General features: G+C 38.4%; 1 protein-coding gene across 2 annotated transcripts in view; it reads right to left on the bottom strand.

The window, feature by feature from the left end:
- Positions 1–21,539, bottom strand: part of RRP15 (ribosomal RNA processing 15 homolog) — a 46,959-nt gene that overhangs the window by 17,938 nt on the left and 7,482 nt on the right. The window contains exons 2-4 of one of the 2 annotated variants that reach the window (XM_065893241.1): positions 16,035–16,309; positions 13,298–13,395; positions 10,688–10,889 (exon numbers count right to left, since the gene is read on the bottom strand). In XM_065893241.1, coding sequence (XP_065749313.1) covers positions 10,688–10,889; positions 13,298–13,395; positions 16,035–16,309 — 575 coding nt within the window. The remainder of the gene's footprint in view (positions 1–10,687; positions 10,890–13,297; positions 13,396–16,034; positions 16,310–21,539) is intronic. The other variant, XM_065893249.1, reaches the window with a different exon arrangement.

Genomic DNA, 21,539 nt, shown 5'->3' on the forward strand with positions numbered 1-21,539 from the left:
AGTGGACACATTTCTAGGTCCTCAAAATCTAGTTTTATTAGTTTGTAAGAAGTATGCATTACTAGGCCAGACACACCTAAATGAGAGAGAACCTTCCAAATCTAAACACAATTTTTATTCAATTATTAGATAATTTTTGGACGATCCAGTAATTCAGCAGTAGTAACAACAGTTTCCTTACAAACTAGCTTCCAACTTCAGATTCATCTTTAACTATTATCTGTTAGGAAAAAATAAGGACTATAAGAAACTCATTCTAATGACATGCTATTGCAAACATTTATATAGTGCTTACTAGATGCCAAGCTTTCTAATTCTAAGCACTTTACATATACTAAATCACTTGACTCTCACAGTGTCTCTGTGAGGTCATTATAACTCCTAGAATGACTGTCTTCAACAGAGAAGTATCCTAGGTTTGGTGTGGGTAAGCAACCCATCTGCAGTTAGCGGCAGACCAAGTATTCTGAACCCAGGCGGTCTGGTTCTCTAGTCTGTGTGTAAAATAATTCTTTTGATTTTTAAAAATGCACCATAAGTGCAAACACATGGGTGTAAGACACATCTTGTGCAGGACATTTAAATTAAAAAAAGAAATCAAAGAAAGAAAGAAAAAGCCTCAGTCTCACTGATGAAAATCCTATGCAAGCAGCCACTTCAGCCCCTTCAAATAGAACATTTCTTCAAAGCAGGCCAGAAGATGTACGGCACCACTATTAGTTTTTATTTTAACAGTAACTAAAGATTTCCACAGCAGCTCCATAATTATATTTTTCACTTATACCCATATTTCCCCCATGTCAAATGCTGTATGTTACCACACTGCCAAACGTAGGTTCACTTTGATTAAAACTGCTGTTCAAATCAGAAACCACCCTATGTTAAAATTAAACAGCATATTTTAAAAGTGAGTACAAAGAGAAACTGGCTTTAGGCTGTTCCCATCAAGAGCAAAGTGTACAATCATGCTCATTCTTACTTCAAACTTGGAGTCTCTCTTTTGTCTAAACTCTAATCTATTTAGGCATTTTCAGTAAACAAACATTAAGCTGAATTATTTACAAAGTGAGCATTCCACACATTCCTGTTAGAGCCGCTTTCATGTGAGAGTAAAACAGTGTTGCCCTGCAATGTAGGGGCAACTTAAGGACAGCATCTTTCTCCACCCCCTTGCCTGCCTTCCACATCCCCAACTCCTTTTAAAAACTGAGGCCTGGAAATGGCCAGGGGACCACCTAGGGACCTGTGTGAGGAGTCCCTCCATTCCTAGGCTTTCTCCCTTGGGAGGAGAATTCAGTAGGTCTATGAATCAACAGGAATGCACAATTTTAAAAGTACACAGCAATTCAGAGTCTAGGTCTAAGTTACCAAGATACCAAAGAAGCCAGGTATTTCAAAAGTATTCCCACCACTAAATACCTAGCTGTGAAGAAATCACATGGTTGTCATTTATGAGAAATGTATGAGAAACAGAGCCCCCTAACTTATCTCCATGCTTGACACTTAAAGCACTCATATCACAAAATCGGAAAAAAGTAAATACCTAGTCTTCTTCCAGTAACTTTCCCCCTTGCTTCTGATTGAAATTTGTTGTCCTGCAATCAGTAAGGAAATTACTTTCTAACAGAAACTAGCTAGCACTTTCTCTTACTACAAAATTATTATTGCGGTTTCGTTTTAACAAAAGCCCAAATTGATATATTGACAATTTCAAATAAATGAAAACACTGCAGAAAGTCTGTAATTTCAAGAGTGTTAATAACATATAGTCAATGATCTCCTAACAGCAGCCAATATACTCTCCTTAGAGACTTAACAGATTTAAATTGCATCACCTTTGCTTCTGTGCCACCTTTAAGGAAACAGGCGCTTAAGTTCCAAGAAATCTGACTGAATTTTAGTCAACTTTTCAAGAAAAGAGCAAAAGGAATAATCACCACTTTGAAAGGTAAGGGAAAAAATTAGCAGCTCTAATTATTAAAATCTTGATTATTCAACATACTGGGAAAACATCACTCTAGACTGGTATGTGTTCTGAATGGGGGAAGGAAGGTACCATTCCCTTAAGGATTAAAACTAATCTCTAACGAAAACTTTTCTTATACAAAATGTAAGTTTTTGTTGCTTCCTTAAACAGAGTGTCCTAAATACAATCTTATCTTAAAAAAAAAAAAAAAATTCACTCAAGGTCAACATCAAGGAAGCAGCCAACGTGCCCTGCCACATGTTGGTATGTGGCTGGTACATTCAGGGCTGCATTTATTTGGTCCAAGGGAGGGATTTACAGATTCTGGATTAGAGAATTCCCTCCGAATAGGTGACAATTAATTCTTTAAACCTAGAAATGTTTCCATTTCTAAAGTACACTATTCACCTTCCCCGACTGGGTAAACAGACTAACTGTCCTCTGTGTCCGGGACCCTGCAGAGACAGACAGACTCGTGAGCTCCTGCACTAAGCGGCCTTCACACACACTGCTCTTCGGGCCACCTGTTCCTTTGTGTCAGGCTTCCCGCACCAACCCCAGGGCCTCTGCCCGGCGCTTGACGTTTTTGACCTGATTTACTGTCATCCGTCTCATTTCTCATTACAACCTGGAGCAGACATTGCCTCCAAAAGTCTTTACCTCTCAGACATGTTCCACCTTTTACAGTCCTGATTTGGTGAAAGCTGTCACCATTTCTGAATCTCCCAAGCTGTCGCCTACCTCATGGTCACCCACAGTCCCTCCCTCTCCTTCATCCCTCTGAATCAGGTGAGTCCCAGACCCAGTCAACCTCAAAACTGCCTCTCAAATCTGGCTCCTCTTTTCTTCTCACCCCCATGCAACCTTAGCTCACCCGCTTTTAGTTCTCCCCTCCTGCTCTGATTACCACAATAGCCTCCCACTGGTTGGTCTTCTCACACTGGCTTTACATGCTCCAGCCTTCTTTTTCTTAAAAATAATCAAACCTGATCACATCACTTACCTGATGAAAAATTACAACTGGCTCCCAAATGCCTAAAGGATAAAGTCCAAATTCCTTAACTGAAGGTACGAGACTAAAAAATCTGATCCCAACTTACTCAGAATCCCCTTTTCTAGCTCCCCACCCATCAGCAAACACCCTATATTCCAACCCCTATGGAAGAAGAAAAGAGAAAAGAAAGAAAATTATAAAGAATGTGAAAAACTGGAAAACTCTTAGGCTTTTTTCCCTTACAGTAGTACAAAGATTGGCAGTTCTTTTCCTCCTAACCAACTGCTTAAGTGTGCCTTGAAAGGAAGTAAAAATGAGATGCACGGTCTCTTTTTTCCTTGAATTATTACTAGTGAAAATGTCCACTGATTATGGCTTCATTCTCTGATGCTTATTTCATTTAAGTGTTTTCAAAGACTGTCTCAGTATAGGCTGGTTTCAGCAACACTGAACACTTGTTCCAATTTGTGACTTTCTTTACAAAATTCTTTAGCTTGAAGGTAAACACTTCAACAGAAGTATCACTCACTGCTGCCTCCTTCCCTGTTATCATCTGAATTCACCATTCTACAATGAAAAATGCTTCTTCAGTTACTCAAAGCACCTTTACCTACAGGCTAGGTTGGTTCAATGTATGAACTAGTGCCACCAGTATGTTTGCTTCATGACATTTTAAAATCAAAGCTAAGGTTCTTATATTCTTCCAAAGCACATTCCTCTTGAGAGTCACATTTTCTATGAACATTCTCACATCATACTTTTTCCAACTTTAAAACTTTCTAATTTCATGAGCTAACAACTGTACCACCTGGAACACATACTAAAACAATTTTTCAAATGGTTTCTCTTCTCATTTCTATTCGATGGACTGATTCATTCAAAGAACCAACCTCCACTGAATTTGACATTCAATACTTTACCCCAAATTTTTATTTTTTGGCTAAGAATCACTCTTTTCTTAGGCTTTCTCACTTCCACTAACAATGTTGCATTTCATAGCGCTATCTCACAAAACATAAATAAAATAAAAAATAAAAATAAACTAAGTCCCCTGTATTGATTTAACAAGATTTACTGTGACATGCATGACATGATAGGGAATAGAGGAAACAATGGGCATAAAAGTGGATACTGGGTAGTGAACTCACCAGTAAGTGACATACTTCTGCATATAAGCTTTACAATATGAGGAACTTTTTAAAAAAGGAAAAAGCAAAAAAAACCAGAGTGTTAAATTTGTGAATGCCAAGGTGTAATGTGTTTACATTTATTAACGTGATGCATATCCTCTGTACAAATGACCTGGCTTAACGTGATGAAAGAGATACACAATTATTTATTAAGAAAAAAATTAAACCATACATATGTAACTGTAACTGAAGAAACAGCTCGTTTTTTGAGATGAAAAATACTTAGAATAATAACTGCCCTAGGCACTAGAGTGAAGGCTTTTTTTGATTTACAAATATTAGCTGTTATTTCTTCTGAAACAAGCCCATCAAGTACCTTTTTGTCTTACTTCACAGTACCCAAGCTCAGCTCCAAGGAGTAAAGTACAGTAATTGGTGACTCAATTGTAATTTAATATATCAGTGTGACATCTTTTAAAATACTTGTAAGTCATTTCAAAATCTCTTTCCCTAAAAATGATCTTTAAAAAGCAATTACACCTTTTCTGCCCTAAGGAGGGGTTTATAACATATGAGTTCCCAAGTACTTTGCTCTAGAAATAATGTCTACCTACAACAAAATTAGGAAAGAAAAAGATTTAAAAACTTCTAAGGGCAACAGCATTATCCAAGTCAGCAGGATCAGAGGAGGAAAAATGTCTTGATAAAGAGCTAACGATATGAAAGGCAGTCTTGGAACATATGAAAAAGTACTCCAATCTAGGCACCAAAAGCCTTGAAGAAGATCATGGTTTTAAATGAAATAAGCAGACTTTAAACAGCTGAAGTTGTAGCTCACAAAAACAGTAAATATAAAAACATAAAATGAAGTAAGTCAAATGTAGATGTATAGTGCACAAATACATATCACCCTTAAAAAAGAGTTATAAATCATAGATATGTGACTTGTAAAGAAATGAATTAGTAATTCTCATTATCTATCAGATTACATAACAAAAATTAACAGACTAGTCAAATTTTTTAAAAAGCTTATACTCTCTTTTCTTCTTTATTTTCTAAGAAACAATGCTAAACACACATGTGCCAGAGCATGAATCTAAATAGCTACAGACTCTCAAAGGAAGAGAGATAATCACGATTGTTTCCAAAGAAGATGCAAACCCATAGAAATAGAGGTGAATATATCTGCTTCACGTGGACGTTTCCCTCTTTATATGGCTAAAATTTTAGGAAGTATGCCTGTAATGTATTTTTCAAACAATTCACTTCAAAACATTAAAAATGTCAAAATTTAAAGGTTTATTGTTTGTGAAATACTTTATAATCAACTTAAGACTATGAGTAATTCCATTAAAGCAATAGGAAGCTACGATAGATGAACCTTTTTGCTTTTAAAATAAAAAGGAGGTCTTCCAATTAACCCCCAGACATGCATTTATCTCCAATTCTTACAGAAAAGCCTACAAAAATTAAAATAAAGGTATAAAAGTTATAAACATACAAGGAAACAATACAGAAGGGAAAACAATAGGAGACACAATACGCCAGCAAATTTTGGGGGGATGAAAACTAGATAGAGTAGTAGCAACCAATTAACAGAGAAAAATAAGCTGATGTTTAAGTGGCAAACAGTGGATCCATGCTCAGGAACTGGGGGCAGTGGGCGGAGGTAGGGGTAATGGGTGTGATAAAAACAGAAGAATGGCTGATAGTCCGTGTAAGCAGCAGTTATTAGACCTCTTGGCCCCCTCGCCCGCTTATGGAGGCAGGTGACTGACACTAGCATGCACAGTAGTTTACTCCCTGAAAATATTAAACCAGAGAGGTCCTGGACTCTGGAGCACCGGCTAACACAAAGAGCTTGTACTGGATAAGTCTACATACTGAATGCTGGAGCCCCAAACACTATTCCTACATTCTGCTCCAAGAATACTGGCAGCAAGTTCTTACCCCATACATAGGCAGAGGATTCTTAAGAGTCTTCTCTAGAAAAGATATAAAGTTCCAGAAGAAAGTCCTAAAGAAACTGACATTTGGACATTCCCCAACAAAAGCACCAACTCTCTTGATTCTTCTACAGCTGAGCTCACCAACCAGTAAAGCCTGGGCTCATGCTGGGATGCTCAATCCATTCTCTAGTACTTTACTCGTAAATATGAGTAGACACTGAGGATCGCCATGTACTAAGGAAGGCCTCCAACTGGAAAGACTGAGGCCAAAGCAAACAGCAAAAATGAGCTCAGAAGAGACTAAAACAACGCAGAGTAGAAGACAAATGTAAGATGCCTATAATTAATTCCCCAAAGAGAACAGATAGTGCATTCGTGAAACAATAATAGGATCCCAAGAATAAAACAAAAGAACAAAAACTGTTCTTCAAAATTAAAAAATATGAAGTCATGTATTTTTAAAACTCGATTTAAGGGCTAGAAATCAAAGAACTTCCCCCAGAAAGGTGCCAGAGAGAGAGAAAATTAGAGGGGAAAAAAGTTATGAAAATAAGAGGATCAATCCAGAAGATCTAACAACCAATTAGCAGAAATTCCAGAAAGAGAACACAGAAAAAAAAAAAAGGCACAAAAATCATCAAAGATATTAAATCCAAGAAACCAAACAACGTGTCTAGAAGGGAGGAACGTGAACTTGTCACTGGGTTGAGAGAGCCGCCACGGGCTCAGCACAGGGAGTGAGCAAGCCGCCCGGCGCATTTCACTGCAGAGTTTCAGAACAGCAGAGATAGAGAGACGAGCCCAAAGGTTCCAAGGGGTAAAGAACCAGAAATCAAAACAGCACAGGGCCTCTCACTGGCAAAAAAAAAAAAAAAAAAAAAAAAAAAGAAAAAGAAAACGAAACAATAACTTCAAATTTCTGAGGGAAGATTATTTCTAAGACACATCTATACTATATTAGTTTCCCATGTCTGCCATAGTATCACTACCACCAAGTGGGTGGCTTAAAACAACAGCCATTTAGCGTGCCACAGTTGAGAGTGTGGCCAGGCCCCCCTTCCTGAGGGCTGTGGGAGAGACGCGCTTCTGTGCTTCCTCCAGCTCCTGGGGGCTGTCGGCACTCTGACTCGTGGCTATCACTCCAGCCTCTGCCTCCGCTGTGACACTGCCCCTTCTGCTTCTGCCTGTCAGATCTCCCATGTGTCTCTTAACAAGGACACTTGTCACTGGACTTAGGGCCCATGCAGATAATTCAGTATGATCTCTTCATCTCAACATCCTGAACTTAATTACATCTGCAAAGACCCTTTTTCCAAATAAGGTACATCACAGCTTCCAGGTATCAGGATGTGGACTTATTTCGGGGGCCACCATTCAACCCACTACATATATCTAGCCAATGCATCAATTAAAAATGAGAATACCCAAATACGTTCCCAGAAAGCTACTGGTAAATGTAACCTCATCAAAATGAGGGAGAAAGCCAAGAGAAAATAAGACATTTAGTCCAAGAAACAGAGACTACTGCACAGGGAAGAGGCAAAGGGAATTCCCAGGACAGTGATAAAGCAAAGTCGAAAATAGACAGTGCCTAGCAGGTAAAAAACAATCAGTCTGGACTGTAGCAGGGTGACCATGAAGAAAATAGTACTGGGAAGGGTTTAAGAGTTCTTTTGAAGAGTGTAGCAAGCCTTTGGTGCATAAAACAAAGCAAATGTTAATTCCAGGAAAACAAAAACTGTAAGGAAATAAAGAAAGAAAATAATATTATCATATATTACTTGGCTTAGCAGTGAATAATGTTTACATTGAATACTGATTTAGCCAAAAACATGAATATACTATATTGGAAGGACCGAGTATGAGATGTATGGGGTCGAAGGAATGTAAAGAATGCCAATTCTTTACCTTCCATAAAAGATAGTATCTAATATTGATAACAAAACAGTATGAATATTATTTAATATATGGAGGTAAACACTAGAAGAAAGATCTATTACCTTGGGGCGAAGGGACGAGACAAGGGGTAGAGGGGGATGGGGAAGGGTATTTTATTTAGTCATAGTTCCCTTTTGGAGCAGTGTTCCTATTGCGTTGAAAATAAAATTTAAAAAAAATTAATGCAGCAAAAAAAGAAAAGGTTCTGAGAAAAGTAACTTGTTCAGGGCTGTAATATAGATAAGAAACGTTTGTCACAATGTCTCAAAGTTTCTAATATCTTGCAGGAGTATGGAAATTCTTGAAACAGGGTTCTTAAATCCCCAAGTCACATGTCTTCCTAAAGATTCAAAAACAAACAGACAAACAAATAAACCAACCAACCACACACAACACCAAGAGCACTCCTGAGGTATACTGACAGTAATGGACCCGACCTCTATGTTAGATTATTACCACTCTACCCAGCTTTGCTTAATATAACACGACTGGCTCTTGTTTGTTTTGAACTTTAATGTCACAACCACCGGGTAAAGGGGCTGAAGATACGAAGGTCTTTCTAGATTGGTTTCCTGACAGATAGCTGCCAGTGAATCCAGTTTATACGTGGGTGGACGCTAAAGATTTCACAATATTAGAAATAAGAGATTAAAAGCCTGTGTTCTGAATACCATTATGCTCAGAAAAGAGACATCAATGAGCAACTTCCATAAAATCTCTTCTGTCAGACTGTATGAGGAGAGAAGGAGCATTTGTTAGGCAAATGTGTAGCAGCAGTGGTGCTAGGATAAGGTGAAATAAGAGAAAAAGCTGAAATCTTATTCTCTACTTAATTAACGTTCTCCTTTATCCAGTCCATTAATACATGACTCATTTCCGAATGGTGTTTTGGCACACCAAACCGATTCCCACCTTGGCCTTCCCTCCTTCTCTTCAATTGCCTTAAAAGTCCACCTATTTCAAGTAACCTACATAGACTTAACTGTTCTATGTCCTAAATGAATAATATAGGTTACTTTGAAATTCTCCCCACAGATGGGAATAGCCACTTAATTTATAGTCTATTGTACATAGTGTAATTGATGATAATAGTCTAGACATACTAATTGAGAATTTGTATGTTGTCATGTTAATCTTATTTACTTGAGATCATGTGTCTGTCTGAATTATAAGCCTTTAAAAGATACAAGGATAACACCTGGTACAAATAGGTACTTTACGTTTTTCCGTAAGTATAAGATCAAAATGAAAACAAACATTCTTAAAAGAAAAAAATGTGCCAGGGTAGCACTTGTGTGGGATAGGTAGTTCTAGAAACAAATTACTTTTAAAGCAAAGCCACTTTGGTTTAAATCTCAAGGAATTTTTGACCTTGTCTCAGACTAATACCATGCCTGTGATCACTCAAGTAGAAAAAAAGAAGGTCAAGGGCAAAAGAGCAAATGGTAACAAAGAAAATGCAATAATTCCACTGAAAAGAACCCTTCATGTATTTTCATAACTCATGAAAAAACTAATCCCAAAGCAAAAACAAATGCTTCTATTAAAACTTACTTTGAAACCAACGAGGAAAAGGGAAAAAAAGTCTTTCCTTTTCCATTGCCCCATTAGCTCTTTCTCATCCAATGCTGCTGGATCTTTCTCCAGTTCTTACAGTAAAGTATCATTACATCACAAGTGAGAACAGAACACAGCCTGATAGACTTTTTAACTAAAAAGTACAAATCCCCATGCACAGTATTCATGTGTTCATAATTACTTCTGACAAACACTTTAAAAAGGCAGCACCAGTGAGCACCACATTTACATAAATATACAAAATTTGAGTCCTTTGATATTCAAGAGATCAGCAAAGTATAAACAGCTTAGAAAATTTTTGTCAAAATTAGGTAAAATGGCCACTTAATCAAGAAACTTGAAAAATACTTCAACACTAGGCTAGCATGAAATTCCTAAATGCTCTTCTTCCCAGAGTTCCTATTGTCTTCCCAAAATACAAACAAAAAACTTACGAAAGCAACTCTAGTTTCCTGATTGAAGTACTCTTTGTTGGCCATAGAAACCAAGTCATCAAACGCAACGATGTACTTTGCTTTAATTAAAAAAAAAACACAGCCCTTCTGAGAGTAAAGCACATTTCAGAACCTTTCACCTGGTACAGTAAAAAGAAAGCTAGTGGGGTTCATAGGTCAAAAGGCTGGAGAAGCAGAGATTCATGCCAAAGATCATGAAAAGTATTTATGTTCTTCATCTCCCAAACAGCCAAGTATCATCAAAGCTGCCTCAGCAGAAGGATGAATTCTCACCATATTTCCCAAAGCTCCAATTCTTCATTTTAGATGTTACACACCATCACAATTACCGCTGTGGGTAACAATCTCAATTGAAGCTGTATCCCTCACTTAGTCTTCTACAAAATGCACAAAACGCAGGATTTCAGATAGGAGAGAGACTGCTCTGTCTCTAAAAAATTTACCTGAATCTACTGGTTCCTGAGTTCTAACATCTATAACTGGCAACTTCCATACTGAATAAGTCATCATGAAATTTAAGAATACAAACTTTTAAATTAGGCTGTGGGCATGTAGACATTTTAATAAAATCTGAAAAAAAAAAAAAAAACCAACCCTATAATTTTATAGTATGCTTTTTCACCTCAAAACTCTAAGAGCTGACATCTGATGCACTGAATCCTATCTAACGGTCTTACCTGTTTGGCTTTCGAGTTCTTCCCAGTCAAACTTTTCTCATTTGTGCTTCCATCCATCCCTCTGAGAACACTGATGAAATCTTTCTTGGAAACAGTTGATATCAGCTTAGCACGCTTTCTAATAGAGCCTCCAGCTTCTTTAACTTTTTCATCAACGTTCTTCTGATGCTTTTGAACAGCATTAAATAATTGCACCACACCCCTATAGAACATAAATGACCAGAGCAATGTAGTTAAGTAACAATTACACTAGAACACAAACTCTGAGGACAGAAACAATGTATTTTCACTGCTCAGAAAAGAGGCACTAATTTAATAGGCACTCAAGTGAAAAGCGCTGAACAAATCTGAAAAGTGAACATACATTTCAATGAATGAATATAAACTTCTGAATAGAGAATAAATATATGTGGATTGATTTGTGATTTTTTTTTCAGCTTTAGTCTTTCTAAATCAACTTTTGTACAACTAGTACTAAGAATCAGAACTAAGATGTTTTAACACAAACATCTACTTCTCAAAATATAAAGGCTTTACAGTGTAAATGGAATGAGCACAGCCTTTATTTACAGTTAGCTGTCTAATCAGCTGATGCTAGGAAGGATTTTCTGGATCTCAATTTCATCTGTAAATGGGAAAAACAATACTCAAGAAGCTTAAAAAGTATTCAGCTATGTTACCTGCAACTCTTATAAGACTAATTTAAAAAACTATTTTTGAAGTACTTTGTGCTAGAGTTAAACTCACCGAAAGATAAACTCTGAAGATTAAGAACTGTCATGTCCATTACAGTAGCCACGAGCCACACGTAGCTAGCGAACACACAAAATATGGCCAGTATGAACTGCAATGTGCTCCAAGTTTAAAATACACACTGGATTTTGAAGACTCAGTATGAAAAAGAGAATTTTTAAATCTCTTTAATAATTGTTTTATATTGATTACATGCTGAAATAATAATTTGACTATATTGAGTTAAATGTATTATTTAAATTAATTTCACCTCTTTCTTTATACTTTTTTCAATGTGGCTATAAGAAAATTTTAAATTACACACATGGATCACATTATATTTCTACTGGACAGCAATGATTTAGACCATTAACATCCCTTCCAGCTCTAAAATTCTATAACCTATTAATTTTCCTGCTCTAATCATCACTGGCAGACGCAATCCGCCACAGGCCCTGAGCATCCCTGCACGTTCTTGCTGGGTTCTTCAAGAATGCAAGGCCCCGACTGCTCTTTACCCAGGCCATTTCTCAGGGTTGTGTTTGCAGTACGCAACCTTGAAAGATGAGGTAACGTCTCCCCCCGGACAAAGAGCAGGCTTGTTACCATTCACCATAAAAGCAACAGACTCCCAGGTACAGAGTTCCTCTCCTGTAACACAACCCACCACAGGCACAGGCATCCATCTAGGGCACCTGCACTGCCCCCGTGGGACACAGGGAACCAGTGGGAACGTGAAGCTCTGGCTACTGCTTTTGCCGTGAGTAACAAAGTCCTTTGTCTCTGGCCCACAAGCCTCTTGTCTCCTGCCAGCATCAAAGAAACTTTACCAAGCTGGCTTATTTGTTTATAAGGAGGGTAAAATTCCATACCCTTCACAGCAGGGCTGGGACCAAAGTGAGGAGAGTGAGATGCCCAGGGTATAAAATTTAAGGAGGCACTTATTCTCTGGCACTAATCCTGCACTCTTCTAAGCTCTGCACGGGTATTAATTATTTAATTCTCTGAGAAATCCTATAGGGTAGGTATAATATTCTCTCCTTTTTCTAAGGAAAAATAAACTGAGACAGAGAGAAAGTAAGTAAATGCCCAGGGACACCCAGCTAGTCAGCCAGTGTGCAGGGACAGGTCAGCAGTCTGGCTCTACTGCTCCCTCTCTTACCCATGCAGCCTCACTGTCTTACTGTACAACACCCAGATGGACTGTTGTAGGCAAACAGGACATTTAAGGGAATTCCACTAAATGTAATTGCTATATTCTTTAAGCAGCAACCCAACCGTTACCTCCACCGTGGAGCCTGCTGCAACTCCCCTACAGTCTCCCATCACATGCTCCTAACACATCAGACGTGCCTTTATTTACAAAGAGACTAGAACTCCTATACGTAAGTGGGCAAAGACCATGCAGCAGCCACCAGATTCTATTTATCTTTGAACACAGAGGGCAACAAATGAATGTTTGGTGCCAATGATAAAAAAAAAATGCTGAGTGAAAGGACAGCACGAAGCTGCTACAATGTACAATTTGTGACGTCATACAGTGCAAAATAACAAAGATAATCATCTAGTGCCGTAATTTAAGACAAGCACCCTAAGAGAAAGGCAGGAAGAGGTCTGATTATACTGTTCTTGTGACTATAAAATACATGATATGAAAGAGGTTCACACCAAATATCCACTTAGCACGTTACATTCTTGCCTCACGAGACCTCCAAAATCTGCGGTTGAATCCAGTATTAAATAGGCAGAGGCTCAGGGGCTCAGACATAAATCACTTGGCTCTGAGAAGGCAGACCTTAAGAATCAACGCTAGTCCGAAATGGATCACTCCACAGCTTTAGAGTACTTATTTTTTAAAGGGCAAGAACACTGTCTTACCTCGTTGCAATTCTCTGAAGATTTCTCTCTGTTTCTTTGTCTTTGACAACATCTGGCTTTACTCTGCACATCATTTCCCATTCCCGCTTCTTATCAAGCTGTGTTATAAATATTGTTATGTGAAAGAATATTAGGCATTTTTGAAAGTACAGCATACTTTGATATGATACTCTGTGAAAGGACAAAGGTAATAAATCATTCTGGCTTAGTTTGTCACAGGGACTTTCAAAAACCCACACTTTCAGGGGTTCGGCTCAGGGAGCCTGTGGTTAGCACTCCGAGTGTCATGTGAGAGGCACCAAGTGAGCTGACGGCAGGCTCTCTGACAGCAGGGGCCTGGAGAGCCGCCAGCCGGGCAGGACAAGGCAGGGTGTGCGCAGCCCCGTTCCCGCCCTGCCATCACCAGATCCTCGGAGGGGAGCATCAGCGAGGCTCCAAACTACCCTCTTCCGTAACCACAGGTTTAAATACCGTTTCTCTTTATTTTTAGAAACTGACTTCCTCAGCAGTCAGAACTATTAAGAATTTGTATCAGCTTTGAAAAGAATAGCGTCATATCCAGATATACCCTGTTTATACAGTGACTATTTTTCTTTTCTCTTATGGCACATCTGACCAATATCCTTGCCAAATATAGCATATCAGTCACAAACTACAACAAATTGATTCTTTGCTATAATGCAGAAATAGAAAGGGATCAGGAGATAAGGAAATCTCAAAGACAACACAATCTAATTCAAAACTGTTTTCCGGGGGTATCCTGGTCTCAGGTACCTGATTTGATACACGGCTTCTCCAGGTCCCCTCCTCAGGCCAACCTATCACCAATATCAAATATACTGAAATGATGAACTAATCACCAAGAAGCTGATGAACATCAAAACCAGTAAGAGGGCTTCCCTGGTGGCGCAGTGGTTGGGAGTCCGCCTGCCGATGCAGGGGATGCGGGTTCGTGCCCCGGTCCGGGAGGATCCCGCGTGCCGCGGAGCGGCTGGGCCCGTGAGCCGCGGCCGCTGGGCCTGCGCGTCCGGAGCCTGTGCTCCGCGACGGGAGAGGCCACAGCGGTGAGAGGCCCGCGTACCGCAAAAAAAAAAAAAAAAAAAAAAAAAACCAGTAAGAATCAGTGGAAAAAAAGTCTCCTTTTATCTTTTCCTTTTCTCCATTCATTTAATCTCTCATTTTGTATTAATAAAAACATCTGATCACGGTAAAACCAAATCTCTGCTCTTGGTATCAAGATTACTCTGATTCCTTTTTAAAGGAGTAGATTCTTCCCCAAATCATGTAATTTATTTTAACTATCATGAAATTCATTATCAGACTATGCCAGAAATTTAAAAATCTTACTTTTAAAACAGTTGATTCTTAATTTTCTATTGTACCCAGGGGATAACAGGCATGCAGGATCCCAAAATATTTTTTAACTTTGAAATGTACTTTTATACTTATGATTAGAAATAAGTAGCTAATATTCTGGAAACCAGTAATATTTAACATTAAAAAATGATAATTTACATAGACTCTACCCAGAAATATACACTCAGAGTGTTTGTGGCTGCTGTGTTGTGTTTCTGGTATCCACACGAGTGCTTTCATGCATTATGTGGACAGTACCATCTCTAGCACTCAAAGCTTTAGCCTAGAGCAGAGTTACAGACTCATTTCTGTTGGCTTCAAAATTCTGTTCTCTCACTGGAACATGAGGACTACAGGTAATTAAGGATTAAAGCCTCTTCTAGCTTTTGCCAGATAGAAAACAAAGATTCAAATTTTCAGTTGAAAAGCTATCAGTAAGATTTAGAGATAAAACTGATCTTAAATAAAGTACAATGAGAATATCGAATTAATAAAAGAGCACGTTGTTTCTAAGAGCAACACTTGAAAAGTTCCATCTTTATATAGCCTCTTACAGAGAGCCAACCAGTATTAGGAACAAAGAAAACATTCATCTTGAAACAAGATAAGGGGATGGTGAACTTAAAAGGAAATAAATGCCATTGAAATCTATTTTTCTTTCATTTTTACCTATAACATAACTCTTGGAAATGAGTACTTTTATATTGTCAGTACGATTGTAGAAAGTTACTTTTCTCTCATTAAAAAATAATACCTATTTCAGTAACCAAATATTTTTAGACACAGAAATACCTCATCAGGGGATATCTCCTCTGTAATACACAACAGCAAACTTTTGTCCAACTTTTGGCCTTTCCCTTTCATTAGTAGGCGGCACTAGTCTAACTTCTTCCACCAGTGGTTTAACAAAAGGTACCAGGAACTCAAGTTTATCCAACAGTGAAACAGTTTGTTTTCAGAACTGCAACCAACCCCTGACAATGACATCATCAAAGATTTATACCATAAAACAGATTTTGAGCAAAAAGTAACTAACATGATTCTATTAGTTCAGAATTAATGAAGTTAGTATCTGGACAGCTAAGCTGAATAAGATATTCAAACCCAGGAGTCACTGTCACATGTATAACTACTTGATTTTGAAAGGATCCATTTCCTTGGCGTTTACATTTCTGTTGCTTTGCTTAGATGAACAAAAAGTGAACATGCTTAACAGAATGATTCAGACTAGATTTCTGAACACAACCTTGGTTATGCACCCTCACATAAAACGCAAGTTACCAACTGTAATGTTAGCTGGACAAACACTGCAGGGAACAATCTGGTGCAGATAAGAACTAGACTAGACAACCTAATCTACAGAACAACTGGTAGGACACACCTGTTTTCTTTTCTCTAGTCTCTCTTGCTTTAACTTCTCTTTTTCCTTTTCCAGCTCCTTGTTTTTGACCAGAATGGTGGGTTTACTTTTAGGAGTCTTCTTGTTAAGGATTTTAGCCATGGCATCTGCCCAGCCCACATTAGTTCCAACACTAGCTTCTACAGCATTTTCACTGCCATCGTCACAGGGCTCAGCTTCATCCTCATTGTCAGCTTCTACTGCTTCTTCACCAGAGGAAAAGCGATCCTTTTCCGATCCACAGCTTCCTACAGAACCTAAGAGTAGAAACAAATTAAACTTTAAAACCAGAGGCAGACCTTGGCAAGGCCATGGTAAGACCCCGGGGGCCCTTCCTAAGGCTAACGGTTCTCCATCAGTCTCCATTCTTGCAAGAGGAGACTTTTCCAAGTCCCACAGCTGCAGTAATAGCGGAGAATGGCAGGATCCTCCATCCTACTGCCATCCTCCCCCAGAGACCTGGCCGAGCCATGTGGACGGGGAGGCCGCAGTGGCTTCAGCACCCAGGACCCAGGGAGTAGAAAAAAATCTAACAGCCCCACCACGTCTTGTCATCAAGGTGGTGACAGACGCTGACACGGTGCCAGTGCAGAGTGTGTTCAAATCCCCAGGCTTTGTGTCATTAAACTACTGGAAGAGACTAATGAAGGTTACTTTAAAAACAAATAACAACAAAAACTTTAATCTGTCAAGAAAATGGTCTAGTGATCCCATGGCACAGAGAAGTCAGATTAAGTTCTCTGAGGGCTTTGGCCCAGATGTTTAAAATTCTGAATTTGTGTGCAGAAATATCTAAAAACCAACTTCCTTTTATAGAATCTACATATGACATTAATCAATTGGGGTGTTTTAACATTTCTGAAAAATAATCTAACGAAGTGATACGTGCCCAGGGTTTGACTGCACTACTGGGTGACTGAGTGAAAATACCAAGTTCTGGGTTGAGGATACAAATTCGTATACTGTTGAATTTTCTCATGCGGAACCACCAAAACAAGCATATACAGGTTACCAGCAAACTATGTCATCATGTAAGATTCAAATGGCTGGGATCAGAGGAGTGGCCTAAACAACAATCCAGTTGGTGACCTTACTCAAAAATCAACTTGCCAAGAAGCTCTGGGTACTTTTAAGTTTTGCAGCCTACCTCAAATTCTGAAGCTCACTGTACTTTAACAACAAGAACACAAGCCCCAGCACAGTGTGTGGGTAACTATATGATCCAGAGCCTTCTGAAGAGCTTCTGCTTTGCTCTTCAGAAACCTATGGAACTATTAGGAAATACTTCAAAAGTAGTTTTACATCAGCTTATGGCTACGATCAAAGTGAAAGGAACTGAATGTGTAGTCAGCTCTTCAATTCTGAGTGATCCTCCCTAAACTCTTGACTTTAAGCCATGAATTAAGAGAACTGCTGAAAAGACGTGACTTTTAGCTAGTCATCATTATATTTGCTTTTTGGTATTACTTTTGCATAAACCTTTTTTTTTTTTTTTCCGCCACGGGCCTCTCACTGTTGTGGCCTCTCCCGTTGCGGAGCACAGGCTCCGGATGCGCAGGCTCAGTGGCCGTGCCTCACAGGCCCAGCCGCTCCGTGGCATGTGGGATCTTCCCGGACCGGGGCATGAACCCGTGTCCCCTGCATCGGCAGGTGGGCTCTCAACAACTGCGCCACCAGGGAAGCCCCAATACCTTTATTTTTTAATTGTTGAGAATTCATGAAATAAAAGGATGGAAAACTAAACATTTAACATATTGAAACTAAACTTGTAACATATTAGAAAAAAGCAAATAAAAATATATAAAACATTTTATACACATATAAAAATGAGCCTCAAGCATAGGAGTAAAAAATGAAGTATCTTTGAGCTTCCCTGGTGGCGCAGTGGTTGAGAGTCTGCCTGCCGATGCAGGGGACACGGGTTCGTGCCCCGGTCCGGGAAGATCCCACATGCCGCGGAGCGGCTGGGCCCGTGAGCCATGGCCGCTGAGCCTGCGCGTCCGGAGCCTGTGCTCTGCAACGGGAGAGGCCACAACAGTGAGAGGCCCGCGTACCGCAAAAAAAAAAAAAAAAAAAAATGAAGTATCTTCAAAAAATTAACAGAACAATACATAAACTAGAGTTGAACACAGAGAGCAAAATAATACTTTATATTTTTAAAAAGCATGATCTTAAAACATAAAGTATGTTAATGGTATCAAAAAATATTAAAGGAAATGATAAAGCAAGAATCACTAATAATTCTACTGCCTTAATGTGCTGCATATTTCTTAATAAAGAGAAAGAATTTTTTTAAAGAGAAATTAATTTGCCACATATTTAATTTGAAGCTTCCTCTGTATCCTGTACGCTGGGCAAATTTAAGAAATCTGAGAAGATGACTAGGATTTGATATGCAAATCTAAGGTGATATAAGAAATCTTACTCCCTGCAATATAAGAAAAAGTATCTAAATTTTGCCAAACAAAAGCTGAAAGCACTATCGTTCAATGAAGATCTGAGTTACTGCTATATACCAGATTCCAGAGTCACATTATTTTTCCCCCAGAAGCATCTCCTAAGATCAGTGTTCCCTGGGAAGTGGGTTGAGGAACAAAGTTTGGAGAACATATTTAGCTGAAAAACATATATGTTAATATCGCATATGTTTATTCCTCAGTCAGCATCACTAGACAGGCACGAATAACAAAATAAACAATTCTTTGAAAAGTACTTCTTCTAAGTAAGCATTTATCCAAATGTAAAGAGGCACAACAGCTTAAAAGTTTGTGTCAATGAAGAATCTCTGAGTGATTAAAAGCAGAAGTCTTTACTAGCTCCTGGTAAAATGTCAAAACTACAACACTGACATCTAGTGTTTTGTCCTGATGAATTCACACACAAATTGCAGCGAATTTCAGTTTCACCTACACTGTAAAGGCAGCCAAAGGCTTTATGGTTGTGTAAGCCACTCCAATTTCTCCATTTCTAAACCCTGGCTATTTTTCTTTGGTGTGTTTCTTATCCAGCCTGACTACCACAACATGCATGTGTGATGGACACAATAAATCCATGACGTTTTATAACACCATTTCATACCACCTGCACTTACCCCACCAATTAAAAAAAAAAATTCCAGAATAATTTACTGAAGTCATAATTTTTATTTTATTATTTTTTTAAGAAGCTCTAGCTCAGAAGTTTTTAGTCACGCATTCACTGCCGATGGAAATGATGATATTTTATATAAATTTAAAATGCCACTGTAATGAGGTCTTCCAGCATACTAAAAAACAGGATTTACTTCTAGGATACCAAAGATAATCACTATGCAAATCAGAAAATAGAACTGGTCCTTAAAAATTTACTGGAGGACGAGATTTTTTGAATTGACCATGAACTGATATTTAAAAGAAGTTAAGTGGATGTAGATAAGCAAAAAATTCCTTTGAAGTCGTGTGTGTTATTTTAAACATTAACTCTAATTCTGCATTCTATTTTAAAAATCTGGAAATTAAGGAAGGGCTACAAAGAATGCTTATTGGAAGTAATAACTCAAGGTTCCAACAGAACTTTCTGCATTCATGGAAATGTTCTATTATCAGAGCTGCCCACTAGCCACTAGCCACAAGAGCCTACTGAGTACTTCAAATGTGGCTAGTACAGCTGAGTTACTGAATTTTTAACTTTATTTAATTTTAATTATTTTAAATTTAAAGTGACTAGTGGCTATCATATTGGACAGGGCAGGGTTAGACCTCTGAGATAATGAGGTAGACACAGGCATTTCTCCATCTCTTGCTGCCTTTTCCCCAAACTTCCATCAGCCTTTCAAACTTGCCATCTGTCCCTGATCCCAGATATATGGTTAGCTGCTGGTAGAAAAGTGAGCTATTCACCTTAGCCTTTGGGATAAAGTTTTTAAAGAAGACTGGGATAAAGTTTTTAAAGAAGACTCGCAGTCCTTCAATATTTACCAAGAATCGTGAATGAAGACGAAGGAAGGCGAAAATGAAAAATCAAATTCTCCTCGAAGAAGCCAAATGTTTAGTAGGATATATAAATTAGTTAAAACCGATTGTAAAATTTGGTTTTACAATCTGTAAAATTTGTAAGTGTTCTTCTAAAAGAAAAACAATGAAGAAAAGGGTGATTGTTTAGGGGTATCTTTTACAAAGATGATTTCAAGTTGTTTCTTAAAAGTAAAGCAAGAGTTTGAATGACAAGAGAAGGAAAAAGGCCAAAGAAACAAGTTTCTACAATGAGGCCAACTGAAAGAGGCAGGGGGCAAGATCACTGAATCTAGAACCAAAAACATCCTAGATTTGAGTCAATGCTCTGCATTAAAATTAAAATTATTACTGTAATCATCATTATTATCGACATTCCAGGCAGAAGAAACCAGCATGTCCAAAAGCATGGGAATGTTGAAGAAGGTAAGATATTTATAAAATAACAAGAAGTTCACACTGGCTGAAACTGGAGATTTGGGGATTGGACGGTAAGAATTGGGTATGAAAAGCTGGTTGGTTTACATAAATAAGCTGGCCTGATTTATCATCCAAGAAATAAAATATACATCAAGCCCCAAGTTCTGCACTATAGGTGTGTACTTCCAGTAAGTGGCCAAACTGCTAGTGCTTTTTTCTCTTACCACCTACCTCAAGTCCTTACTTTTAAAAAAGTTTCTCTATTGGATTAAGAAGGTTGTTCTTTTAAAATACAAATATCATCTGGGAGCATTAAGGCTATTGGTTAACCTTGATATTACTTTATACCTTTAGAATTTACTCTAAATCAAACAGAACTCTCATAAAAATTTGACTGAGATCAGCTAGCAGTGGCTGAAGAGTAAAGACACAGAACTCAGGCTGCCTGATTCAATCTTATCTCCAGACAGAAATCTATGTGACTTTTCTGAAGGTTTTTATGTTCTCAACCTTAATTTCCTTGTCTGTACAAATGGCAATAAAATAGTATCTACTTCATCCGGTTTTGTGATAATTAAATGAGTTAATATATACAAAGTTCTTGAAGAATGCCTAGCCCATAGTAAATGTTTACATGTCAATTACACACCACACACAGGACACAAACAAGGTGGCTGTGGAGAAGAGAGGAACAAAGAAGAAATAACTCTGGTGGCTGGAATCTACAGGACATGTGAGGTGCTGAATGGGAAGCTTTAGATGATCAGTTACAGCACAGGGGTTAAGAGCTCAGATTACAAAATTAGGCAGACTTGGCGCTATGTCCTGTTTCCATTTCTTCCTACCAGTGTAATCTTGGGCAGGTTACCTAATCCCTGTGTCTCTGTAAAATGGGAATAAAAACAGTACCTACCTCACTGGGTTGTTATGATGATTAAATAACACATGAAAAGCAGTTAGCACAGCCCTGGCACATAGTAGGCACTAAAGAGATGACAGTAACCAGAAGACAGACAAAGGTACTAAGAACCTGGGAGCCAGAGCAGGGGGGAATCCCAAAAGCTTTAAAAACGATGCC

This window comes from Phocoena phocoena, chromosome 1 (assembly GCF_963924675.1).
Source record: "Phocoena phocoena chromosome 1, mPhoPho1.1, whole genome shotgun sequence".
NCBI classification, from domain to species: Eukaryota; Metazoa; Chordata; class Mammalia; order Artiodactyla; family Phocoenidae; genus Phocoena; species Phocoena phocoena.